General features: G+C 36.5%; 6 protein-coding genes across 8 annotated transcripts; 3 read left to right on the top strand and 3 right to left on the bottom strand.

Moving 5' to 3' along the window:
- The first annotated feature begins 148 nt into the window (after positions 1-148).
- Positions 149-2720, top strand: LOC114542607 (WD repeat-containing protein 88-like). 2 transcript variants are annotated; one of them, XM_028562117.1, is made up of 12 exons: positions 149-289; positions 402-512; positions 616-701; positions 925-988; positions 1120-1258; positions 1349-1484; positions 1578-1691; positions 1813-1883; positions 1960-2042; positions 2152-2220; positions 2358-2450; positions 2598-2720. In XM_028562117.1, exons 1-12 carry the CDS (start codon positions 224-226, stop codon positions 2697-2699), a joined length of 1134 nt encoding a protein of 377 aa, XP_028417918.1. In that variant the 5' UTR covers positions 149-223; the 3' UTR covers positions 2700-2720. The 2 variants fall into 2 exon arrangements, with proteins under 2 accessions (XP_028417918.1, XP_028417919.1); XM_028562118.1 differs by lacking the exon at positions 402-512.
- A 202-nt stretch (positions 2721-2922) lies between these two features.
- LOC114542604 (Fanconi anemia core complex-associated protein 24-like) lies at positions 2923-12803 on the bottom strand. Of its 2 annotated transcripts, none has more exons than XM_028562115.1 (7): positions 10373-10460; positions 4062-4258; positions 3770-3906; positions 3515-3667; positions 3258-3402; positions 3149-3180; positions 2923-3014 (listed from the first exon to the last, which is right to left on the bottom strand). In XM_028562115.1, the coding sequence occupies exons 2-7, from the start codon at positions 4198-4200 to the stop codon at positions 2943-2945; spliced, it is 678 nt and encodes a 225-aa protein (XP_028417916.1). In that variant the 5' UTR covers positions 4201-4258; positions 10373-10460; the 3' UTR covers positions 2923-2942. The 2 variants fall into 2 exon arrangements, with proteins under 2 accessions (XP_028417916.1, XP_028417915.1); XM_028562114.1 differs by lacking the exons at positions 2923-3014; positions 3149-3180; positions 3258-3402; ... (1 more) ...; positions 3770-3906; positions 4062-4258 and adding exons at positions 7616-8190; positions 8936-9277; positions 11111-11395; ... (1 more) ...; positions 11917-12291; positions 12664-12803 and having other exon boundaries at positions 10373-10572.
- LOC114542606 (pre-mRNA-splicing factor cwf2-like) lies at positions 4491-7217 on the top strand. Its single transcript, XM_028562116.1, has 7 exons — positions 4491-5116; positions 5198-5372; positions 5450-5627; positions 5912-5986; positions 6067-6156; positions 6594-6764; positions 6943-7217. The coding sequence occupies exons 1-7, from the start codon at positions 4636-4638 to the stop codon at positions 7024-7026; spliced, it is 1254 nt and encodes a 417-aa protein (XP_028417917.1). The 5' UTR covers positions 4491-4635; the 3' UTR covers positions 7027-7217.
- Positions 12804-12997: 194 nt separating the features above from the next.
- LOC114542610 (xylulose kinase-like) lies at positions 12998-15112 on the bottom strand. The gene is made up of 5 exons (XM_028562122.1): positions 14721-15112; positions 14212-14538; positions 13841-14114; positions 13442-13753; positions 12998-13347 (listed from the first exon to the last, which is right to left on the bottom strand). The coding sequence occupies exons 1-5, from the start codon at positions 15093-15095 to the stop codon at positions 13022-13024; spliced, it is 1614 nt and encodes a 537-aa protein (XP_028417923.1). The 5' UTR covers positions 15096-15112; the 3' UTR covers positions 12998-13021.
- A 333-nt stretch (positions 15113-15445) lies between these two features.
- LOC114542611 (RING finger and SPRY domain-containing protein 1-like) lies at positions 15446-19879 on the top strand. The gene is made up of 17 exons (XM_028562123.1): positions 15446-15870; positions 16442-16494; positions 16577-16689; positions 16767-16905; positions 16989-17047; positions 17116-17182; positions 17371-17505; positions 17606-17616; positions 17729-17833; positions 17939-17996; positions 18074-18159; positions 18249-18360; positions 18490-18586; positions 18691-18765; positions 18875-18955; positions 19071-19175; positions 19432-19879. The coding sequence occupies exons 1-17, from the start codon at positions 15638-15640 to the stop codon at positions 19526-19528; spliced, it is 1626 nt and encodes a 541-aa protein (XP_028417924.1). The 5' UTR covers positions 15446-15637; the 3' UTR covers positions 19529-19879.
- Positions 19880-19909: 30 nt separating this feature from the next.
- On the bottom strand, positions 19910-23407 carry LOC114542613 (xaa-Pro dipeptidase-like). Its single transcript, XM_028562124.1, is given in 17 exon segments — positions 19910-20448; positions 20569-20652; positions 20826-20933; positions 21009-21193; positions 21342-21490; positions 21591-21668; positions 21739-21807; positions 21884-21930; positions 22072-22147; positions 22242-22286; positions 22363-22393; positions 22396-22423; positions 22524-22571; positions 22647-22710; positions 22797-22924; positions 23017-23200; positions 23300-23407. Coding segments are annotated over 17 exon segments (1458 nt in total). The 5' UTR covers positions 23317-23407; the 3' UTR covers positions 19910-20331.
- Between the last annotated feature and the right edge of the window lie 3778 nt (positions 23408-27185).

Genomic DNA, 27185 nt, shown 5'->3' with positions numbered 1-27185 from the left:
TAAAAATATTTAAAAATCATTTTTTTCTGCAGACTATTTCCTCTTGAGTGGCAAAATTAGTGATCACCAGGGGGGAGCGCCCATTGTGAGAGCAGACATGTAGGGGGGGGTGTCCATGGAAAATTTGTTGCTATGGCGCACGCGTTACGGTCTAGCGCTACATAAAAAATAAAAAAGTTTTTATTAAATTTCTGTGAATATTTGTATTAAATAATGTTGAAAAATGGCAGCGATTTCAGCAGTACAAGAGAACCACTCCGTTACATGGGAACATCAAGACCTTGCCCAGGTATAAATAGTTAAAGCCTAAAATTTATATTGCGAATCCGTCAACGTCAATCCGATCGAGTATCGTCTGTACCGACCGCTGGTATCGACATAATTTAATATTTTTTTGCCAGGTAAAAATAAAAGTACTTCGTGGTCATTTAGACAGTGTGAATTCCTGTCAGTTCTTTGAGAACGATAGCCGTGTATTATCGTCTTCAAATGATCAAACAGTTCGAATTTGGGTGAGCTTAACTATTCCTGTACTGACTGTACATAAACATCAAACATGTACATTGTAAAAATATACTTGTAGCACGAAAACAAACAAACTGTGTTTGTACTCAGGCAACAGAGTCAGGAAAGCAACTAAACACTTATGATGGACACACATCATTTGTGACAAACTGCCATGCAGATGACTGGAATAAGAGGTAACATGTTTGTTTTGGTTCCATCCTAATGTCCAAGGTATAATACATACATATCCAAAGCTAATTCAAATGCAATAGTACAAAATCTTTTACTTACAGACTAAGTTTTCCCATCAATAGCACATACAGAAACTGCTTTCTTTAATACAGAAAACATTCCTTGCTTCTTTGTAAAGAGAATATCTAAACCAAACAACACGACCACCATCTTCTTTTGCAATAGAATGGTGTCCGGAGGTTGGGACAAACAAATGCTTGTAAGAGACATTGCCACTGGACAAATCTTGGTAAATTTTATTTATTCTAATGCACATGTAAAAAAAAATAATTAGAGGCCAGGTTGCATAAACCTGGGGTCAAGTCAAGGCTGTAAAATAGGCTACAAGAGTAAATAAGTCTTGGTTTTTGTATTTTTTAGTGGCAGGCAAGTCATGAGGGAGTAATAACAAGTTGTAATTACTCAAATGATGGTAAATACATTGTAAGCGGTGGTGATATGGAATACTCTATTAGTATATGGGATGCTAAAGATGGTATACTCATTAAAAAGCTAAAATGTAAGTATACGTTTAAAAGAAAGGACCACTCTGAGTGTTAGGTTATCTCACCACGCTCAGAGGTTTCACGACCATCACTCAATTTGACAGATAATACGAACACCATCACAAGCTGCAAGTTCTCCCAAAGGCAGCACCGTGTAACTGTAACATCCATGGATAGAACAACCAGGGTGATTGATATGTGTATGTACCAGGATGAATATACAGCCAGTTTAACACTTAGGTACAGCCGATAAAATACTTGTAATTAATACACTTGGCAGTCCTGTTGTTAAGAGTTTTTAAATGCAACCAGACTGGCTGTTACTTTCTGCAGAGGACATGGAAATGTGATATCTGATGCATCGTTTTCCAATGATGAAAGAATACTGGCAACAGCTTCATGGGACAAAAATATTCAGCTATGGGATGTCTCATCAGGAACATACAGGTGTAGTAGTCATTGTACTGACACTAAGACTAGCAAATACTTGCACAAACAAAAAAATAGAGAATATAGATCATCATCCAATGAAAAGGATATATTAGGTATTTTCTTCCTGTCATTTTAGAAAGACAGGGCCAGTCACACTCAAAAAAGGTCATGAGGGTTCGGTCAGTTCTTGCAGTTTCAGTACAGATGGTATGTCATTAGCAAGTGCATTTTAAAATAGGGTCAAAAATTGCTCATAAGTATCAGTTGTACTTTTTTATTGCAGACATGATGTTAGTATCATCGTCATTCGATCAAAACCTTGTTGTTTGGGATGTCCCAAATTCTGTGCAAAAATTCTCACTTAAAGTAGGTCATAATCTTTCCTACTAAAACACTTCAGTGGTGCATCATTATAATTCGTATGTGGTACGTGGCAGAGAAGTTAAACTTGAAAATGTTTCTACGTATATCCTAGGGCCACAATGGTTGGGTTAATGATGCTTCATTCAGTAAAGATCAAAGATGGGTTCTTTCATGTTCACAGGTTGGTCATACAATGAAACTATTTTTCTTCACAATTAAAATACTGTTTTTGCATAAATATACATGTTAAATCACATTTTTTCAATTAAAGCTGCATGTTCATTCTTAATTATTGTGGATTTCATGCTTTGATCGTAGGATAAAACTATCCGACTATGGAACATTGAAAACCTTGATGATCTGCCAGTTGTTTTAGAGCACAAGAAAAACATTGGACTAAGAATAATTGAGGTATTTCAAGTACAGTTTTTTAATTACATAAAGCCATCCCTTTTATTGACTTAAAACAATAATTTTGTTGCCAGTTTTTACCAAACTCAGTAAGATTGTTTTCCATTCACCTGGATGCTTTAACCTGAATCTGCATTTTTATTTCAGTGTCAAAAATGCAAAAAGCAATTTTCCATCACTCAAGTTGATAATGCTGAGAGGAAGAAACTTTGTGTGTTTTGCAGACTTGATACTCGTACACTACCATGAGCTCAAGAGCACACTGGAATGTCATGGATATTTGTATCATCTTATCTTGCATACTATCCGCATGACATACCCAGACCTAGATACCATTTGCAATCATTGAAACAGGCTTAACTTTGATTACCAGAGCCAAGTATGGTATCCTTTCGTGCATATCTGTTTACCTCAATATCAATCATACCAGCTTCATCTGCCAATGTGGGCATTTTCCACCATTGGAGAGCCATTCTTTTTTGTTCTTGAAAATCATTTTGGTGGAGAGGAGAAAAATGATTTGATTGTTTGTGCACAAGCATCACCAACCACTCTTGATATGTCCTGGAAAAACATTTCATTTCTCAATACTAAATTTATACCAAATATATTTTTTTTTTTAATAAAACAATTTATTTAAGACAGACACAGTGACATATTTTGTGCAACATGTCTTTTCTATGTAGACCTAGCTTTACCTGTTTTGAGGCTCCACCCAATTCTTTCAAACCTAAAAATCAACATTACAATTCAAATTTAACAAATTATTGTTACATAGAAGCATGCAAACATTGACTGAAAACATACTTGAGAATCTTTGCAGCAAAGCTAGGGCTTTCTTTTCTCCCAAGCCAGGAACAGTTTGTAGTGTATCTAAAAGTGTCTGGTCTATTGGTTTTTGAGATTTCTTGATCAAAAATGGATTGCTTCTTGCATCACCAATCACATTCACCTTCAAAAGATAATTAGGTATATATTCTACTTTCTATTTCTGTCTAATTGTGGGCAAGACTTGTTTAAACCAGTTGAGTTCCTCCTAATATTTATTAACAATGTCAATTTACCATTTGTATGAGGAATTTGGCAACCTCTTCCTGTGAGCTGACAGGGTAGAGATTAATACCCATGTTGATGGCTGTGAATTTCTGAAGTTGTTCAACATACTGGTCAGTCATTGCTGTTTTCTCATAAAGCACAAGTGCACGGGTAGTCTGCACCTAACATTGCAAAGAGGCAGTGAACCTCTGGTATGAATGGTATTGATATTTTCAATCAATCTGGTTCCAAAAATCAATGAAGAGTTAACTAAGTTCCCTAACCTTGGCCAACTTTATGATTCTCTGCTTGTAAGTAGTTCCTGTTATCAATTCTGACTCATTCAGGAATAAAACACCAACATCGACTGATGGTCGGAAATCCATAAACCCAAGATTTTCAAACACCACATTGACACTCCCTATAACAAAGAAGTTTACGATCAATAAAAGACCATAGCTCTGTAATCCCAGCACTACAGTGTTCAAATACTTAACAGAATAATAACTACTACCACCAGTCCACCACCAGTTTACAATTACTAGTTTACACCTTACAGATACCAACCAAACTAACCTTGTAAAACCTTGACAAGGAGTGATCCTTGATATTTCTCATTGACCAACACATGTCCAGGCAGGATGCGAACAGAACCAGCAGCTTTTTGCGATGAAGTCAATTTTTTAACTTCTGTTCTGTTCAATTTACCCGCCATCAATGGTGTTTATAACTTCGTCATGATATCGGAACAACTTCGGATTTTCTCGGCAAACCTTAACAAAATTGAAATTATTTTTTTATTCTTTATTTTCCTTTTTAAGACTTGCCCTTTTTTATTTATATCTTACTGTTGTAAGTTCTCTTAAATAGATTTAGTAGATTATATCAGAATTCGATGTGTTTTTTAAAACTTTTTAATTACTGTAACATTTTCCCGCGAGAAAACGTGAAGCCACTTCATTTTTTTCACTTGAAGTATTGGCATCTTCTCAGAGATTTTTCAGTATTTTTTATATTTATATTTAATATATTATCTTAACGAACATATCGGAACTTTTATAGTTTTTATAAGTACACGATACAAAAAAGGAGTATCTAAAGAACTTCTTCTACGCAGCAACTTCAAAAAACGGAATATTTATTCATATTTATGGCTGGGCAAGCATTCCCCACTGATGGTTACACAGGCTATTTCTATGGTAATACTGCAAATTCATATGGTGGTGTCTATAATCATGGAGCATATCAAAGCCAAGGAACTTATGAAGAACGTAGCTGTTGGCGCAAACTTTATGACTATCAATCTGGTTATTGGTATTACCAAAACTTATTGACCAATAACACACAATGGGAACAACCGGAAGGGTGGGACTCTTGGCCAATTAACGGGGAGGTGGTCCAGAAGCAAACAAATGATTATGTTGATGGTGAAAAATCAGGGTTTTCTTTCTTTCGGCAAACTTCAGAGGAGATTGAAGCAATGAATGTGGAATATGTGAAGAGAAAAGCAAGACAACAAATTGATCCTGAGAAAGCAAAGAAAATACACTGGAGACCTGAAGGAGCGAACGAGTACAACATATGGTACGATAAGTGGATTGGGGATCATTGGAAGGGAATGAGGGATGAAGGTGGGTGGATCAAAAGTTCTTTGGTTGTTTTAAGAAATGAAATAAGATAAAATATAGATTTTGATAGTTGTTTCTTTCTAGGTCCAGCAGAGACAAGATGCTGTGTTAAGAAAGATGCCGGCCACACCAAGGCAGTACTTCTTGATCCGAAACGAAAAAAGACATATTTTTGTATCTATTTTGCAAGAGGGTGTTGCCAACATGGTAGTGAATGTGGCTACTACCATCTGGTCCCATCAGATAAAGATGCAAAAAGGTACTATGGCATGAACATTAAAGACAAAATTCCCCTACAAAATTCCTAATAATAATCTAATGTTTCAATCACAACAGGATAGATATGGTGCATGATATATTTGGCAGAGAGAAGCACAAGTTACATAGTGACAATATGGGTGGTGTCGGATCATTTGAGAAGGATTGCCGAACATTGTATGTTGGTCGCTTAGGCAGTCACAGGGAATTGGAAAGTCTTTTATGGAAAGAGTTTGGGGAATGGGGTGAAATAGAGGTATCATAAGGAAAAACATCCACACTTTTGTTTCAAACTAATCGGCCAATTTTTCAGGCTAAACCAAACTGAATGCCTAAATATTTAATATTTTATATAAAATGGTAAATTATGTACCTTTTTGTCAATTATGACCAGTGATCCCTACAGAGCTTATTGCTTTTACTGGATGTAGTCAATATTTATGCATTCTGATTAGTCTAAGATGAAATTCCTTCTTGTTCTATAGTTACTATAGTACAGTTAATAATAGAGATCTTATTTCTATTGCACAATCCTTATAGGATATCAGAGTAATAACAAAGCGTCAAATTGCATTTGTGAGATACAAGAACAGAGTAAATTGTGAATTTGCTAAGGTACTGTCCAAACATTATCAAACTCTTCATGTCTTGATAATTTGAAATGTACTGAATTTTTTTAAATATTTCACATTAAGATAGCAATGTCTGATCAAAAACTAGATGGTCAGGAAGTTCTAAACATAAGATGGGCCTATGATGATCCAAACCCCAGAGCTCGGAAACAGGTTAGTCCACCTAATTTTAGAGATCAGTTTTTTGTAATGTCAACTATACATGTCACCATGGTTACCATTATGTGGACACAATGATCCTAATCTGAATGTGTGAAAACAGGTGAATAAATCACAAAATAAACTTTGTCATTCCAAGACACCATACATGGTTGCATTGCAACTGCCCTATTGACATTTGGTATTGATCAATTCTGTTGGTAGGTTATATAGTTTACTTTAGTTCACCTCACTCTGAGTCTTTAAAAAGTTTTCAGTATATTTCTTTCTAACAACCTAGAGTTCTCTAAGTTTATCAGGTTTTTCTGACACTAGAAAAACGCACAACCTTTGCACCCAAATCTTCTGTGTCCGCAATTTCATACCACCCAAGCCAGGTGTGGTTACCCAATGTTAGAATTACAGTTAATACTATCCTTGATTGACCGCAGAAAACCGAAGACGATAGAGACGCAGTACGCGCGGCGATCTATGAAAAACTGGATGATGAAGAGCCTCAACCAAAACGTCTTCGTAGTGAAGGGATTATAGGCAGTTACCCAAACACGGACGATCAGTATCCTGATTCTGCTGGACCTCAAACCAAGGAACAATATGAACAAGTAGGTACTACTGTAGTACATAAACGCATCCCTCCTGTTTTACGTTCCTATTATCCCCTCCAATCCCTCGCCCCTCGTCGAGTACTGTTCTATAGTAGCGCTATGATTCACCAAAGCACTAATGACTATAGTCTACAGATAGTTTTCCTCTGTGTAACAGCGACAACATTCATTTTAGGAGCAAATATTACAGCAAGTTAAAGTGGATTGCAGCAGACTAGACGAGGCGTTCAAAAGAGTTGAATCAAGCAGTTACAATTAACTGTTATAATTCTGTGTGATGCAAATTCTCATTTTGGATTGCACGGCTCTAGAGCGTCCTGGTCACTTCTCTAGAGGCTTCTCTAGTGAACGCAAATTATGCGAATTAGTAACCTACTCGCCCATATGGAAGTGCTTTACCTCAGGCAGTCAAGTTTTACCATACGAAAGACAAAGTAGAAATGCTGTTGTTACGTCTTACTTGTAAAATTCTCAACTTGCAATACAATGCTGGTTAAACATGGTTTCAATGAGACGGTTCATTCTCCCGAGACTACTTTAAAGTTACGACTTTGAAAAAAACTTCAAAATTATAATGCGCGGCTTTTGTTAATAGAAGAATGACAATATAATCACACATCATCATAACTTTGATAAAAACTTTAAAATACAATTAATAAAATATCAGCAACGATAGCGATAACAATTCTCTGAGTCATGCCAATAAAGAAATTCGACCTTAATTATCCTTTGTTACCACTTCAAAATAGACCAGACCGTAAATTTCAAGCATAACCGAGTTTCAATATTCTGTGTACAATTGTTCTTCGATATGTTTTCTTCGAAAAGGTTTAATATCTTTCCATAACTACCAACTGAAACATCGGTGTTTAATATCTGGCTTGTGGAGGGTAACTATTGGGATAGCTAGCACGATATCCACCACGCATGTTCATTTGTCCAGTAGGAGGGTATCTTGGGTAACCAGCACTCCCAGTGGGTGGAGGTGGTCTGGGAGCTGGTCCACGTTGTTGAGCGGGCCTGGGTGTTGGGCTACGGTATTGAGCCTGTGACTGTACAGCGGATGATGGATACCCAGAGTACGGAGAAGTGGAGGTTGCCCCCTGAGCGGGGGTAGTACGGGCTGGGGTGGCACTCTGAGAAGTGCCAGCACGCAAGTTCGATAAAACCAAACTAATGGCGTTGCTTGTTTGTGATGACGAGGCAGGCGCACTGTGAGCCTTGAATGCGGTGGAAGCAGTGTGTGATGGAGTCAAAACTGGTATCGACGGTTTGGAAACAGACTCTGTCTTGTTTGTAGACACCTTTGTCTCTGTGGTAAGCTTTGAGGTCGGATTGAGGATGCTCAATATTTTTGCCTGCAGTTCAGCCTGCTGTAAGGCAATCGATTGTGGATCATTGTTGTAGGGTTGATACGCCGGACCTGGAGATAAAAATGTTCAATTTTTTAGCAAGTTTAATACATTTGGTAAACGTGAAACCATTACTGGTTCATATTATTCAGTATATTCATTTACTAACACTAAGCTTATTACAAATAGATACAAAATGCTAAGATTTGTCTTGTGAACTTATTCGCCTTCAAAACACATTTGAAACTGGTGTTTTCTATCGTTCAAATAAATCTATAGTATATGAAATGTAAGTGGAATAATTTCATAGCATCTTTACATCTGGTTTAGGGCAACTCTTCCATGAATGCCATCTTTAGAAAGAAAGGCAAAAAATCATACCTGGTTGTTTTTACTTACGAAATACTGCGTAACCAAAAGACTCCAAAACTCCACTTAACCATTCATCGATGGTCTAATATCAATGAATGTCCTAGGCTTGATTTTAATGCCAAGGTGGTGTTATCCCATTTTCTCGAAAATTACACGACTTATGATATTTACAATAATACTTTTAAAAGCTCGTGAAAAATTACTTCTCTTTGAAATATTCATAGAAATTTCACACACAGTACACCCTCCAGTTCAAATATCAATAACTAGCAAAAATGATGCATTTTGTATTGACAAAATGAAATCAAATGGACTTTCTATACAGTAACTGGAACCATCACTCGATTCAATGTTAAAATCGATGATCACTGACCACACGAATTGGCAGGAAGAAGTTAGAGCTTTGGGCCCTACCTTACTTACACTGGGGTACCCAGTACCTACCTGTGGACGAGGGTGGTACTCTTCCTTCTTTTTTAAGCAAATCGTTTCGAAGCTTGGTAAACTCGTCTATGACCAAAGAATACTCGTCTACGGTTAGCGGTCTCCCGTCCGCCGCGATGTTTAAAAGAGTGCTAACCTCACGACTATACGGCGAGGGTACGATTGAAGATACAGCACCGGGCGTACCGGCGTAGCCCTTCTTCGGTGCGAGGGGGTCGCCGCCGCCAACAGGGGGCGGCCCCCTTTCCCGGATTTGCTCACGATCTTGAAGAGCTTGCATATACGTGTCAAAATTACGACTGACAAGAAGTATTGCATCTGCTAAAGGCATATTCCTGTGTTCTGCAGAAAAATTGAAGCAAAATTTATTAGCATTGTTCGAGTGGATTAAACAGCGCAGAGGATGTTACATTATATCGCACAGTATCATCATAATGGGCTTGTACATGTACATCAAATTGCTTGCAACTTAGCTTCAGTAGTTATCTTTACAATAACAATCTAAATAGCTTGACTGACAAAACTCACAAAAGATATTTTCCTGGTGAAGAAGGGATATTTACAACACTAACGTTTCACAAGACTGGGAAACTATTCGGACCAGTTAAAAACATCACTTCATTGAAAAAATTCTGTCTTGTGTTCCCAAGTTTAGATGCTGTGATTACCTTTGGATACATTTAAGCCGAGGTCTTCCTGATGGGCAAAGGATGATCGCTTATTCCGGATCAATTATTTACTCAAAATCTTCCAAGAAAAGATCCAAACAGATGATTCAAAAAGTTTAAAAACTGTGGAGGGTGAGCATTTTTTAAAAAAATCCAAAAAATAGGCTTCGCTGCACAAGGACATACGCTGTGAGACAGAAAACTACTTGATCATCAAAATAGTAAAACAAAAAAATCCATATGAGTTGTGTTAAAAAGATATAGCTTTAAAAAAACAGTCAAAAATGGAAACAAAATATGTCACACAAAAAAACTTTCCAACACGCTTGTTTAATCAAAATGTTTCATCCAAAAAAAGTTGAAAAAAAAGTTGAAAACAAAGGCTGAAAGTCTTTAAGTCTTGTTCCCTCTTATAATAATTTCAAAAAAACCACGAAAAGTTCCCAACTTCAAATCCAAAAAAAAGGAAATACTTCGCCAAAAAGCCAACCCGGTTGGAATATGATTTGAGTGCAAAGCACTAAAAATTCTTGCAAAACAACTCTGAGGATTAAAGACGATTAAAGGGTATATCCCACTGATGCTGACATTAATAATGTTAAATTTTTAACTAGATATTTTAGTTTAAAATATCTCAATTCTTTTTTTTCTGCGTTGCATCTCGTTTTATTAAACATTACAGGATGTTCGTATATTGCAATTTGTGCTTCATTTACTCTTTCAAACACAACACTGGACCACATTATACTAACAAGATTACAACACTTACCTTGTTGTGTTCCATGCAAGATGTGAACAGTTACAGAGCGATGTACTTCGTGTTGGCTGCTGATAATGATTCCAAACAAGACTCCCCGCTTGGATGCATCCTCCAGTTCATCCAACAAGGGCACAGTCTCGGGGAGGTGGGCACATTCCACAACCAAACCATAGGATTTTAATTTCTTCTCCACAGATTCCGCATACGCCCTGGAAATAAATAGATATGCTAAAATTCTAATCCTACGGCAGTCATTTCCAGCTAGTAACAGCTAGTTGTGTTGTGTTATTTTCATTCATGTCAGGCAGATGACTGACAGCTTGCCATAGTTTTATGCAAACTGTTAATGAATCTCCTGTTTTATTTTGCACTTAGGTGAAAGTCTGTAAGCTACACACAGAACGCTTACAAACGGCAAAACAAGTGCATGGAAACTCCTGTTCCCCTGGTTAAGAGTCAGACTCCAAAGCAGAGCTACTGAAATTGGATTATTGTAATCCAAAATTGGATTATTGTAATCCAAAATTGGATTATTGTAACCCAATTATTGCAACAAGATATTCATGCAAGGTTTAAAATCAAGGAGATTTGCAATGTAACCATTAATTAGCCTCAAATTTCAAATCAACATCAATAATATCTCAATTCATGATTCACATTAGCAGGCCACAGCTGATTTTGAATGTGAAAAAGATAAGAATAAAATGTGAAACTTGTTAATTGAGAAAACAACTACACAACTCTTACATTTGTTGTTTGTTGATGATAATGATCTCACAGTCTATTGGCGCTTCAACAGGTTTACCAGCCGGTGGGGCATATGGATCACGAGGTAGTGGGACAAAGTCATAATCTGGTCGTAACTTCTTCGCTGGAACCTCATCATGAGGCCGCCCATATGAGGAGCTTGCAGGTCTGTCTGAGGAATCTGAATGTTCATCCCTGTAGCGATCTCTGGCTTCTCTGTAGCCGGGAATAGCAAATGGATCATCGCCATATCTTCTGCCTGCTTTGGGTGATGGAGAGCGGTCTCTAATGAAAGAAAGAGAAGTTGTTGCAACAAAGTTCAAAAGTTGAATTGCAGCAGGGAACCTGTTTTAATGATACATGACTTTGGGACATAGATTGTTAAGAAGACGACTGACAGCTTGTCATGGTAGTAGACAAACTATTAATAATTCTTCTTGTTTCTCTAGCACATGAGTGAAAGTCTATAAGCTTGACACAAAGAGCTTACAAACGGCAAAACATGTGCATAAATAACATCTAAGATATTACAAATGACTATAAATTTTGAAACAAAACTGCAAGCATTTTTCATGGGAGGTTAATGAAAGATATATTGCATTACCGTGGCCTACCACCAGGATAACCCCTCCCTCTTCCACCACCACCTAAGATTGGTGGACGCCTCTCTTTTCGTCTGTCGCCCGCCAAATTCACATCTAATAATAAAAAACATTTTTCTCACGTCATAGATAGATAATGCACAATCCCAGCAAATTTAAACCGTACTGCAAAACATTTGCAAAATAAATCCTTGAACCACATACCAACTTTTTTATCCTTGATAATGGAGCCATGCTCCTTTGCAACAGCAGCATCAGCACTGGCTTCTTTTTCATACTGGACAAAACCATATCCATTATGGACAGAACAACCAATGACACGTCCATGTTTAGCAAAGATATCTTCAAATTCCTGCCGGGAGAGATCCTCGGTTGCAAGGTTTCCCACAAATACTCGGCAACGGATAGACTTAGTGTCATTGCGGTTCGTGTCATTAGGACGAGTGGTAACACGAAAATCACGATCTTTCCTATCCTCGCGGTCCTTTCTATCCTCACGGTCCTTTCTATCCTCACGGTCCTTTCTATCCTCTCGTCTTTCCGAACTCATGTTTGCTGGTTGTACATGTAATCAAATACCTAGCACAGCAAATATAGTCACACTCAAATGTCATTCATATTAATATATTATTCACACAAAATTCAAACACAAAACACTCTGGTTTGAATTCTTGATGAAAACAATGAAAAATCGAATTGGGACTATTTGGTTTATAAACAACCACCCCAAGTTCCATCCTTATTATATTTTCAGTTAGACTACATTTTTATTGAGCTAATACTGCTCTTTATTTCTAAAACAATGACATAAATTCTGCCAAATATCTTTACAAGATATTCTGTCAATTATCTTTACAAATTTCACGCCTTTGTATGTAGGATAAGGTCAGACACGTGTTGACAAAATTCTTTCTGTAGATTTTTCACAAAATTGTGTGTTTCTATTCTTACCCTTTCCTACGTTTCTCGATTTCTTCGTAAAGGAAAAGATTCTCCCCTCGCGGACGAAACTGCCCAATAAAATAATGAAAAATTGTACGAAATACAATTCAAATCCGAACGTATATTTGATCAAGTAATCATGATATTCAAGATTGATTCAAGAATCAAGATGGCGACACGTGAGGGATATCTGTTTCACTGCGGGATACCGCAGGAACTTTGTTGTCAATCCGGGGCATAATTTGCGGGGAATATGCTAATCATTAAGAAGTTTTTTACAACCTTTTACACTCAAAATATATTTTTCCTTATTATATATAATCATAAAATTCATCCCCTGAAATTTCATAGTAAAAACATGTTATCATTAATTTGATTCAGCTGATAAACTCTTGTTATTAATACATTGCTCTAAAATTTTATATCTCTTTGCCATTACATCATACAAATCTTTATTTTCGACTCTTGGTGTTACAGCCAAATCATATTGCTCATTTTTAGGAAAAATTTCATCATATTTCACATCAGTTGTCCCAGACCAGCCATGTTTTGCACGATATGCACAGCCAAGGCATGCTGAGTTAGCTGTCCCAGGAATTGTGAAGACCGGGGCATGAAATATATCTGACAAAACTTGAAGGATGGCTTGGTTCTGTGAAGCACCTCCAGTTGCCAAAATACGAGAGTCTTTATCTGTATCACGAAAGACAATTTCATTCATTAAAAAATAAAGAACACTGAGGAACAAAGCTTCAGATCAATAGTTTTAAAAATATATGCCACTCACCCACTGTAAGACCTAAATCCTCTGCATGAACACGTTTAGCCAAAAACTGACCTTCTACCAGTGCCCTTATCTCCTCATCATTAGTAAAGGATTGAACCTCAACGTCATTCTTATCAAACCTGTATACACCTTGTGCAAAAGGTGTTATTTCAGTTTCATGAAAATATATTCCAATATTGCCACTATTTCCAGGAGGACTCCTGCTAAGACTTTGCCCAAAGATTTCCCAAGAACCATCTGAGCACTGATCCCGAACAGATTCACGTACAAGAGATCCATTCTTGAAGCATAGAAGAGCCATGTAAGCATTTTCTAAAATGAAAAGAAAAAACATTTGTGCAAAAACATATATATACCTAGAAATTTTTGTCTAGAAACAACTGTTTTGAACCAACTTACTATCAACTGGATTTACAAAGATATGCCCTTTCACAGCTGGTTTTGGAGTATTGAGCCAAAGCATTAGTGTATCGCTTGTGCCAAGACTTATACAGATATCAGTTTTTTGCAATCGAACACCAGCTAACGAGGCAGGATTATCACCGGTGAATGCAACAATTTCACAGGATTTATGAAAGCCGTATCTTGAACAGAGGTATTTAGAGATTTCACCAATTCCTTGCGATGATGGAACAAGGTCTCCTAATTTCTCTTCTAAATTTGGGGCACATGCCTTGGGGATAGATAGGAATATCATAAGATATTAGAGAAGAATTTGGGACACTGGATTTTAGCTGCAGATGGTGAAACTGCCATATATTGTACCATACCTGAAGACAGACTGATTCCCAAGTTTTGGTATGTATATTCATGAGGTTCATTCCTGACCCATCACTGTAATCAATTGGTGCATAATCACCAAGAAACAGGGATGCTAAGAAACTGCTGACTAGTGATATATGCTCACATTCATCGTATGAAGCTGGCTTAGTTTGATGGATCTTTGCAATTTGATTTCCAGTGAATCTTTCATAAGCACAAGATCCTGTGATTTCTGCGAGTGCCTGAGCCCCGCCCACTGCTTGCTCTAGAGCACGGCATTGAGCTGTTGTGCTTGAATCCATCCATATGGGAGAGTTGTCAATTGCAAATGATTCCTTTGAAAATATACAAATCTATGAATTATGATGAAATTGACATTGAGGCATTTCTTCTCTGTTATCTTAACCTTACTTGGAAAATAATGCTTTGCAGTTATCCCAGACTTGAATGCAAGTCAGGAATAGCTTATCGCAGTAATTGGGTATTGTGAAGAAGACTTATTTTGACCATTGACTACCTTTAGCTGCTCATAGAGACCCTTGCTAGGGTCTAGGTTATTCAAACGTGTTTTTGTTCCAGTTTTCCAATACACGCTACCATGTTGTTGTCCAGTACCAGAGATACACGCAACGTCTACAAAAGGAAATCCTTTGCTTTTCATTCTCTCCATCAGCAAGTCCAAAGCCTTCACCCACATCAGAGTGGGAGCTGTGACAGTCAGTGAGTCTGCATGTCTTTGGACACCATCCTGTGTCTTGAACTCTGGAAGGTCTCGGTCAAAATTTACGACTTCTTCAGCGATAATGCATAATTCCTTGTCAACAGCGATAAGTTTGAGCTGCTGGGTACTTAAATCAAGGCCTAAAAATGTGTTTGGTTTGTTAGAAACCATTTCTTCTACTTACCAGTTACCACTGTTTACCTTCATCTATATTCAACAGTTACTCCAAGTATTTCGCAAATGCTTTGGGTCTCACTGGCTCAAGTCGTCATAAATTCATTGTGTATTGTTTATAATTATTGTTTATTGTTTATTATTAGGAATTTTGCAATGATAAGAGATATTTTAAATCAATCTCCTATGCCTACATCTATATATGCCTGCATTTTTTCAAATTTTTCATCACCCTTTGCATATTGTTTTTGTATTTAGTAAATATTATATAATAAAGTGAATAAATTGTAATAATTTAATATTATTATATAATTTATGATAAATAATTTGATGTTCGTGTTCGCTGGCAAAAGAAGAATGTTTACCACTTTACCTTGTCATCCTCTGAGGTTTCATTTTTATTTTGTACAATAAAACATTAAATGGAAAAAGAAAAACGAATACAAGATTGGGGAATTCCGGAGGATCTAGTTAGAAAAACGTTTAGTAAGTTGGATTGGGAAAATGCTAGTTAACCATCGCTGCAAACGAATCGACACATGGGTTGTTGCAGAAGTAAACATGATTGCAATGAGACAGCGATTGAGATAGGAAATTCATTGAAAACATCCAGAACTTCCAGCAAAGAAAGCAGAAATGTTGTAAAATTTGACGAAGAAGATATACGTCAACCTACAGTCAGCGAGTGGCCTCCAAACGACCATGAAAACAGGTCAAATGTACAGAATTTGGTCTTGGATGTACTCGACGTTGTTCGTAAACTCACCGAGAGGTTTGTTTGGCTAAGACGAATGATCGCTGTTAAATCGTATATCAACAAAAATTGCTTTGTTTAAATCGGAAACACTAATGACTTCCATTCCTTTTGTATCAATATGTAGATAAACATGGTGTTGATATATGTAACTATAGTAAATTCCAATTCCTTCTTCCCAATATCTACTGATAGCGTCTGCACACAGGAAGTGATTACAGCGGATCTTGTGCACAGGCTGGTTTAGATGCTGTGATTTTTTTCAGCCTAACCTTGATGCAAACAAGCGAAATCTAGACTATACCCAATGTGATGGCATTAGTATCCGTACAAAAAAAAAACAATATTTCATAGAAAAAGCAGAATGGCCAATTTCTGATCTAGGACAAGCAAAGTGGTAGCTCTGCACTGATCTACATTACCTCCCTCAGAAAAACATATTCATACAATTAAACCCAGTGTGTGATATACCCAGTTTGCCTGCACAACTAAAAATTATTACCTGTACTAAGTTGACCGAAACAAAGACTTAAAACGGATAAAATTGTATTTGTAGTTTTCTAAAGTGTTTTTGAATACATATATTTAGTATAGAAGAGCCTCCACCATGTTTAAGGAAGCTTCACGAAATTGCAGAGAAAGGTAGGCAGGAATATGTTGGAACATAGTTCAAATCTACTGCAAATCTTCAGAGAAATACTAAAGGAAAGATTTTTGAATTCAGAAAGTGGATGGCTCGACATGGTGATGGCCTGTGTTAAAATGATTCCAATAGGAAATGACCTTGGTCCAGCTGTGATATCAATATTGTTAGATGAATGCTCACTGGCACCTAAGGTAATAAAGAAACATTCAACAAAAAAACATTCAACAAATTTATTTTAAAAAGTCACTGATTTATCATATTTTTATAGCCTACGTTGTACAAATTGTTGTGCTACTTTGGTTTAACCTCTGAGAGAATACAAAATTCCCCAGAAATTCAATTATCTAACAGTGAGGTACAAAGGAATATGGCAATTGTGTTAGGGAGCTTGGCTGAAAAATTGGCAGGTAAAATATTGGGACTTCTTCTGCAAGTCTTAATAGCTAGTGGAGAAAATCAAAATGGCACCTCATGTGGTGTATTTTCACAGGACCTCAGAGTGCTTGGCTGATGAGAGAGGAAGTCCTACATTTTCTTTTATCCAAATTGGTAATTGGTTAAATTGTATTGTAACTTTTTACGAAAAACTATTCCTACTAAGATTTCTTACTTTCCAGAGGATAAAAGAGCATCCATCTGTTGTACTTTTTTCAATAATAACCCTGGAGAAATTCGCAAAAACAAGTAGGTTTTAGTGGGACATGAGTTCCCAACACAAATGCAATATGTGAAAAGTGTTTTCTTCGCAATTTTTTTTATCAAATTGCCAATTCGGCCTGCATTTCAAAATCTTTGCACACCCTAATGTTATACATTATCAAGGCACTCACTTGGTTGAATAAAATCCATAGAGAATTTGTTTTTCACAATAGATGAAAATAAAGAGAAGATAAGATCCACAAATATATCAGAACGACTTGCAGAATTTGAGAGTACTTGGTTGAACAGCCACAATGTTATTGAGCACCAAGCTGGTTTTTGTGCTCAATGGTGTCTTGACAACTCATGTGAGTTAACATGGAGTTATAATTGTGAGATGTTTGAAATATTTACAAAAACCCTTGTTGATAAATTACGCGTTTATAATCGCATTTCTTTTTCTTACAGTTCCACTGAAGGTAAGATACAAGCTGTACATGTGGTAAAAATCCAATTTAAACCACTGGTGCTACGAAATTTTACCATATACCTCAGTCCACCAACTACCATTAATGCCTACCAATTCATCAGGATCGACCATACAGTTACGAGAATATGAACCTGGATGGTATAAACGCTATGTTGAACGTTAACGACGTGAGCACGTATCTTAAAATATCTCCTCAAGGCCTGGAGGTACTTGTACAGGACTGCTGAGTTTGAGGAATTTAAATACGAGGTTATTTTCAAAGTTGTGTCCCTAGCATTTATTTTAATGCCTTGATTTTATCGAACTTCTAGGCAAGAAGTGACGCATTTTCGTTTGAAAGTGTCAGGTCAACATTTTCTGTCTCATCAGGTAAGAACGCCACGTTTCTATCGGTTGGAAAACCTTCGTGGTGTCAGAAAATAATTAGCAAGCTTTTTCAACTATAGGTACATGGTACTATGAAGTCATTTTATTGACTTCTGGTGTCATGCAAATCGGTTGGGCAACGAAAGAAAGTAGATTTCTCAGCCATGTAAGAATATAAACAATTTTTAGTTTTCTTCCAGGTTCCAACAAAGATCTTGCCTCACTTTACAGTACTTATTCTTTGAAATCATTTAGGAAGGCTATGGCATTGGCGATGATATAAACTCTATAGCATTCGATGGTTGTCGGCAGTTGATTTGGTTTGACGCCGAGAGCTTTCCTATCTCATGTACAAAATGGAAACCTGGTACACAGAATAAACACATTCATGCATGGACACTTGTATAAATTCAGACCTATCTGTTTTGAGGTGTTGTGATTTCATGCTTTGAAAATTAGTACCTACGTCCATATTCCTCTTCTTTATCTTCCAAAGACGACGTTTTAGGATTATTACTGAACATTGACGAAAATAAAGTGGTATTCTATTTGAACGGAGCCGCTATTGAACGCTATTTTCCCGCTAAAGATAGGTGAATTGATAAGCTTGCCTGCACGCTAGACCTTGATTGTGAAAAATTGAAATTCTCCAGCTAAATAATGCCTCGTGTATTTCTTCTTTCATTTGTTTTCACAGAGGGGCCTTTTTCGCCGCGGCAAGTTTTATGTCTTTCCAGCACTGTAAATTTAACTTTGGAGCAGATCCATTCAGGTATATGCCGGTATTTCTATAAACAACCATACTCCATAGACAATTTTATAAAATAAATAGAAAATAGATACTAAATTTTCTATATTTTTGTGTTATGAACGCGTTACAGATACCCTCCAAACGTGCCGTTCTGCAAATTCAATGATCATTCCAAACTATCAGATGAAGAAAAGAAAATTCTTCCTCGAAGGTATCAAAAACTTTCGCATAAAAAAGGTGTTCAGACGGTTCAGTACAGCTACAAAAAACTAAACAAGTTATATGCATGCGTAAAAGTAGTCTTCCCTTGTTTATGTTTTATATAGACATGTACAAATGGCGGAGTTAAAGGACGAAAAATTTCACGCAGATTCTTGCACGATTTGTTACGAGCATACGGCAGACGCTGTTCTGTTGCCGTGTGAGCACAGGTAACGAACGATGTCAGTTAAACCGCAGAATATAACCTCGTTATACGAACCGAGGTTTTTAAGAAATTTAACCCTGTAGTCCTACAATAGTACTTGATATTTGATATGAAGACCAAACTTCTATGAGTATAATCAACTATAGGAACGACTGGTCGCTCGGAAGCTAAAAGCTATACTCATTGCTCTGGGTATAAGGTTGGTTTTACAGTTTAAAGAATAAATTGAAGCGCTAAACAAGATCTTTGTGTTTTACCAGAACAATATGTTACAAGTGTGCAACGAAACTGGAACAATGCCCTATATGCAGATGTGGCATAGAAGATATCGCCAAACAGATTGTATCAATGGTCTAAAAAGATCCCACTAAACATTTGGAATATGAAATATTTCAGCATACATATCATTCTGGTTTCTCTGTTCTGCACAGAGCTGTTTCCTCGGAATGGAGAAATGTCAGACTCAGTATCGTTGTGTTGCGTGAAAACTATTTGAAAGTCAATACTTTAGTGAATAATGCAGAAGTAATTTCACAAAATCTTGGTGTTTAAAAAACGGCCAAAAGTTGAAAGTCAAATATATGGGTAGAAAATAATATATGTTGGGAGAAATAATGTAAAATTAAGTCAATATTTACGCTAGACCAAATGTTCAAATTGATATTTTCTTGCATTCTACGTAATGCATTTGGGTACTTTTAATACAAAACGTGAATTGAGATTAAATTATAATTTTAAAAAAGGTTGTATAGTTCTACGTTATAACAGCTTGTGACTCGTAGTGTTTAGAAACTTTTCCATGTAAAAGAAAGCTACGTAATTTCATTGGGAGAGCATGCCTGTATTTATTTATCAAAAACTACAAAAATGCACATTAATGTCCTATTGTCACCTTCCCTAATTTACAAATACTATGCCAGATCAGTTGTTTATTTCTCATTTTTAATTTCATATTTTTCCCTGCATATTATCCCTATTGTATCTATTTCTAGACACATATATCCCTATCGTATCAATTTCTATACACATTTAGGAACATACAAATTTTAAGAGAAATGATGAGATACTGTCAACTACATTTGCCTTCCTGGAACTCATCGCATGGTATCATCTTACCTCATCAATATTCAATTTACGAGAGTCCCATTCCCAGGCCATTATTAGGAGCAAACGGCTCCTCCCTGCATGTGCTCTTCAATTTCTTGCACAGTCCGAGGGACTTGAGTCATCAGTTCCATTCCATCAGCAGTCACAATTATGTCATCCTCAATACGAACCTGGTATAAACAGAAAAAATTGAATTTCTAGGATGACAAGCCCCACTGCCCTTCCTGGCCTGCAAGGACTGCTCAAGTGGTCACAGGCTAGACCTGTACCTGTGTAAGTTTATATCTTACCCCTCCAGAGCCTCGGTACTCTTGCAGGACCTCCTCGTTGATGAAGTGAGCTTGGGCTGAACTTCTTAATGCCTCATCTAAAAGCTGGGAAATGAATGGAAATCATTTGAATCGATCGAACTACATCCTTATTCACAGACAAAAAATGCACAAGTGAAAACAAAACCCCTTTTGCTAAAGACCACAGCAGTTCTTACACAATGATATGATTGAATGATTTGAATCAAATAAAAACAAGAAAACCAGCCAGAACTTACATAATCAATGAAATAGATTCCAGGTTCAACTGTCAGCACCATGTTCTCTTCAAGATTTCTTGCTGTTCTCAATGATCGAATACCGGGCTCATCAATCCTCTCCACACCCTAAAACAGTAACAAATAGTGGGTAATAAGGACAGACAGGGAAAACAAGGGTGCAATATTGCTGCTTGTACTTACCTCAGGGTACCCCCCAACATCATGCACATCTAGACCCATGAAATGACCAAGACCATGGGGCATAAATACAGCACCCATGTGAACTTTTACCATGTCATCAACATTGCCTTTCAATATGCCAATTTCTTTTAGAGCTTCGAGCTGCACTCTTTCTGCAAGACGATGCATATCAGGCCAAGAAATACCTAATAAAAAATTACCCTTGAGGTTTAATTGTCTACTGTAATTATATATATTTAACATAATTCATCCAATAGAAAGCCAAAGAGACTTATTTCTGCCAACAATATAGTAATATAAGTATGGCTGTATATTTGTTTGTGTTATTCAAACCTGGTTTAACTTGTGCCATAACAGCCCTGCTTGCCCGAAGAACAGCCTCATAAATATTCTTTTGCTTCTCCGTGAACTTCCCGTTGACCGGGAACGAACATGTGATATCAGAACCATAACAGTAGTACTCTCCGCCCATATCAAATAGACTAGAAAACATTGTTCAAAATTAGCAACTTGAATGCTTTAGCTGCAATCTCCAATTTGACAACTGCTTTGATATAAAGGTTAAGGTACATAATGACATACCACATATCTCCACTTCTTACAGTGCGATCATTAGGAGCTCCAGCGTGACCATAATGAAGAACAGCACTATTTGGACCACTAAATAAAATCATGTATTCAACAAACTAATGTGGTAATATTTTTCAAACTTATATAGTTTATCACATACCTTGCACCAATGCAAGTATACGATGAATGTCTACATCCTCCACGAGAATAGCAATGATTGAGAAACATGCTGAAAACAAAACAAAACTGTTTTAGCCATTTTGGAAATTCAACAAATTTTGCTCATGATTCTGGTCTTTTCTTACCTCTCAAGCTGAAATTCCACCATGTCAGGTTTTATTTTTCTCATAATCTAAAAAAAGGTTAAATGATTTGAAAACTATGAATAAATAATTATCTGCACAAAACTTATCTATTATAGAAAACTTAGATAATATACTTTAAAGTATACATTGCTAAAGCTAAACAATTGTATGGCAAACTTTCAATTTACCTTTTTATGTGCCTCACTGCTGACTCTGTTCACATAACGAAGAACCTCCAATTCTTGCTTTGTTTTAATTACACGACTGCAATAAAACAAAAATTTGCTTAAAACTGTATGTGACTTCATAAAATGCTAGGTTTTCAAAATAATTAAAACAGGGTTAATACTTTGCTTACCACTCAACAATTTGTGGGAAAAGTATTTTGTTGTCAACTGAGAAGCTAAAGAAAATGAATTGAAATGCTTTGATGATCTTTTAACTAGTGTATTCCTTTCCAACACAACAGTAGTTTATACCTGCCAATGCCATCAAAAGCAGCCTCACGACAATATCCCCACTGTCTGTGTTTTTACCATACTATAAAACAGGTAGAAAGCAAAAAAAATGATGAAAAACTGGAGATGGTTACCAGACAACAACCTTTTAACCAAAACAATAGAAAACTTTTTCGCCATACCAGAGTCAACAGCACTGATGGTTGTTTCTTCTCAAGAACAGCTGCAATCTAAAATTAAAATATTTGACAGATGAACACCAATCCAGCTCATTTTATAATATATACAAGAAATAATAAACAAACCTCATCTGTGTAGAAAACCTCATCGACTTCATACTTCTTTTTGAAATGCTCAGGTGGATAGATACTTCATAATCAAAAGAACAATAAAATATTCAAGATTAATTCTAAAACAGTTTTTAAAAATAATCACCACTGATTGCCAATACTCACGTTCCTTTCCATGTAGCATACTCTTTAGGAAATCGTGGCATAAATAGCATTGATTTACCACTATCCACATCAATTGCCCCAAAGAAATCGCCTTCTAATACACCAAATGTCCAGTGAAAGTAGGACTCCTAAAGTTAAGTATTTCAACTCCATAAAACGAGATTACAGATCTGAGATCTCCAAATCTATATATCTGTGCAAAATGAGAGTCGATATATACCTGGCGAAAGACAATTTCTGTATCAGTATCATCTCGACACTTTTCATCTCCGCCTTGTAGGAGAACAATTGCTCCTTTTTTGAGATTTTTTAAACCTTTCAGCCTCTCACAAAGGCGTTTACGATTCGTCGCGTGCAAGTTCACGAACACGCGAAGCCCATCAGGGCCGAGTTGAAAATAAGATCTGCAAGAAAACGTGGAAAAATTTGAGGATATTAAATTGGACCTGTACAGTAGGAAGAATTGTTGTAATTTCTGCTATAATAAATTACTTTCAATTTACCCTTCTTGTTCAGCCATCACGAGACAACACTTCGTGATGCACGTGAGATATCACATGTGAATTCTCGAGATTCTAGAAATCTCGACTGTTTCCGAACAATCGACGAATCGTTACGACATAAATTAGCATACTAAATTTACCACACTAATTTCTACACAAATATATTGAATAATTATCATTTGGAAGTAAACAAAATTTCAACTAGATGCTTGGTAATAAGTTTATGTCCAGTATACACCAATAGTAAAATCGCACTTGTTTTTAGCTGGCATATATACATCAATAGCCATAATTCATCATAGATACCCATCATAACATATCAATATACATCCTTACACGCAACTAGGCATTGCTAGACATCATTGCATATCACTGGACATCATTATACATCAATGGACATCATTATACATCACTGGACATCGCTGGACATCATTATACATCACTAGACATCATTATACATCACTGGACATCGTTATACATCACTGGACATCATTATACATCACTAGACATCATTATACATCACTAGACATCGCTGGACATCATTATACATCACTGGACATCACTAAGCATCAATAGACATCATTATACATCACTAGACATCATTATACATCACTGGACATCGTTATACATCACTGGACATCATTATACATCACTAGACATCATTATACATCACTAGACATCGCTGGTCATTATACATCACTGGACATCACTAAGCATCAATAGACATCATTATACATCACTAGACATCATTATACATCACTGGACATCATTATACATCACTGGACATCATTATACATCACTGGACATCATTATACATCACTGGACATCATTATACATCACTAGACATCACTATACATCACTAGACATCATTATACATCACTAGACATCATTATACATCACTAGACATCATTATACATCACTGGACATCACCAAGCATCAATAGACATCATTATACATCACTGGACATCATTATACATCACTAGACATCATTATACATCACTGGACATCATTATACATCACCTGACATCATTATACATCACTAGACATCATTATACATCACTAGACATCATTATACATCACTAGACATCACTAGACATCATTATACATCATTGGACATCACTAAGCATCACTGGACATCACTAGACATCATTATACATCACCTGACATCATTATACATCACCAAGCATCAATAGACATCATTCTACATCACTAGACATCGCTGGACATCATTATACATCACTGGACATCACTAAGCATCAATAGACATCATTATACATCACTAGACATTGCTGGACATCATTATACATCACTGGACATCATTATACATCACTGGACATCACTAGACATCATTATACATCACTATACATCACTATACATCACTAGACATCATTATACATCACTAGACATCATTATACATCACTAGACATCATTATACATCACTGGACATCACCAAGCATCAATAGACATCATTACATCACTGGACATCATTATACATCACTAGACATCATTATACATCACTAGACATCACCAAGCATCACTAGACATCATTATACATCACTGGACATCATTATACATCACCTGACATCATTATACATCACTAGACATCATTATACATCACTAGACATCACCAAGCATCAATAGACATCATTATACATCACTAGACATCGCTGGACATCATTATACATCACTGGACATCACTAAGCATCAATAGACATCATTATACATCACTAGACATCGCTGGACATCATTATACATCACTGGACATCATTATACATCACTGGACATCATTATACATCACTAGACATCACTATACATCACTAGACATCACTATACATCACTAGACATCATTATACATCACTAGACATCATTATACATCACTGGACATCACCAAGCATCAATAGACATCATTATACATCACTGGACATCATTATACATCACTAGACATCATTATACATCACTAGACATCATTATACATCACCTGACATCATTATACATCACTAGACATCATTATACATCACTGGACATCACCAAGCATCAATAGACATCATTATACATCACTAGACATCATTATACATCACTGGACATCATTATACATCACTGGACATCATTATACATCACTAGACATCATTATACATCACTAGACATCACTAGACATCATTATACATCATTGGACATCACTAAGCATCACTGGACATCACTAGACATCATTATACATCACCTGACATCATTATACATCACCAAGCATCAATAGACATCATTCTACATCACTAGACATCGCTGGACATCATTATACATCACTGGACATCACTAAGCATCAATAGACATCATTATACATCACTAGACATCGCTGGACATCATTATACATCACTGGACATCATTATACATCACTGGACATCACTAGACATCATTATACATCACTATACATCACTATACATCACTAGACATCATTATACATCACTAGACATCATTATACATCACTAGACATCATTATACATCACTGGACATCACCAAGCATCAATAGACATCATTATACATCACTGGACATCATTATACATCACTAGACATCATTATACATCACTGGACATCATTATACATCACCTGACATCATTATACATCACTAAGTATCAATAGACATCATTATACATCATTATACATCACTAGACATCGCTGGACATCATTATACATCACTGGACATCATTATACATCACTAGACATCATTATACATCACTGGACATCGCTGGACATCATTATACATCACTGGACATCATTATACATCACTGGACATCATTATAGATCACTAGACATCATTATACATCACTGGACATCATTATACATCACTGGACATCATTATACATCACTAGATATCATTATACATCACTAGACATCACCAAGCATCAATAGACATCACTGGACATCACCAAGCATCGATAGACATCATTCTACATCACTAGACATCATTATGCATCACTCTACATCACCAAGCATCATTATACATCACTGGACATCAGTAGACATCATTATGCATCACTGGACATCACTAAGCATCGATAGACATCATTATGCATCACTGGACATCACTAAGCATCAATAGACATCATTGTACATCACTAGACATGATTATCCATCATTGGACATCACTGGACATCACTATATACATCACTAAACGTCACTATACATCATTATCCATCACTGGACATAACTAGACATCACTAGACGTCACTAAGCATCATTATGCATCACTAAACATCACTGAACATCACTGGACATCATTATACATCACTAGACATCACTAGACATATCACTAGACATCATTATCCATCACTAAACATCACTAGACATATATCACTAGACATCGCTAGAGATCATTAACCATCACTGGACATTACCAGACATCACTTAAAGTGAGGCGTAGATCATTACGTTACCAGATCATTTTCGCTGTTATGATGTTGATTCTCAGTAAAGATTCTTCAAAATGTTTTTTGTTTCTTTTTGTTTTTTGAGCTCCAGTTGCATTTGTGGATGCATGGATATCTCGGAAATCACAATTGTTAAGATTAAACGGGCGATTAAATTATTTGAAGAGGCTGTTTGCGAGAGTCCGTCCGGCTCTTTGCTTGTGAGGGAATGGCCCAGCGCTAGGTCTGACAATCTGCCCAATACAGAATGGTATACATCTCCTCCTATCTTGTTGTGGGACGTGATTTTTAGTCATCCTGACCTTATTTCTCGATTTTCATGTCCATTTTGTTCGGCAACCTGTTTACGAAGATCTGGAAAGTGGGCAGATAAAACATGGGCCAGCTCATCATATGAACCTCGAGTTGTTTATGACACAAATTCTGCGATCCTTCTTGTTTCTCATATTTACCTTTGTTCGTCAAAT

The sequence above is a fragment of the Dendronephthya gigantea genome, unplaced genomic scaffold (genome assembly GCF_004324835.1).
Source record: "Dendronephthya gigantea isolate DGI-Jeju-01 unplaced genomic scaffold, DenGig_1.0 000370F, whole genome shotgun sequence".
Taxonomy (NCBI): domain Eukaryota; kingdom Metazoa; phylum Cnidaria; class Anthozoa; order Malacalcyonacea; family Nephtheidae; genus Dendronephthya; species Dendronephthya gigantea.
This window is presented reverse-complemented; position numbering and strand designations above follow the sequence as displayed.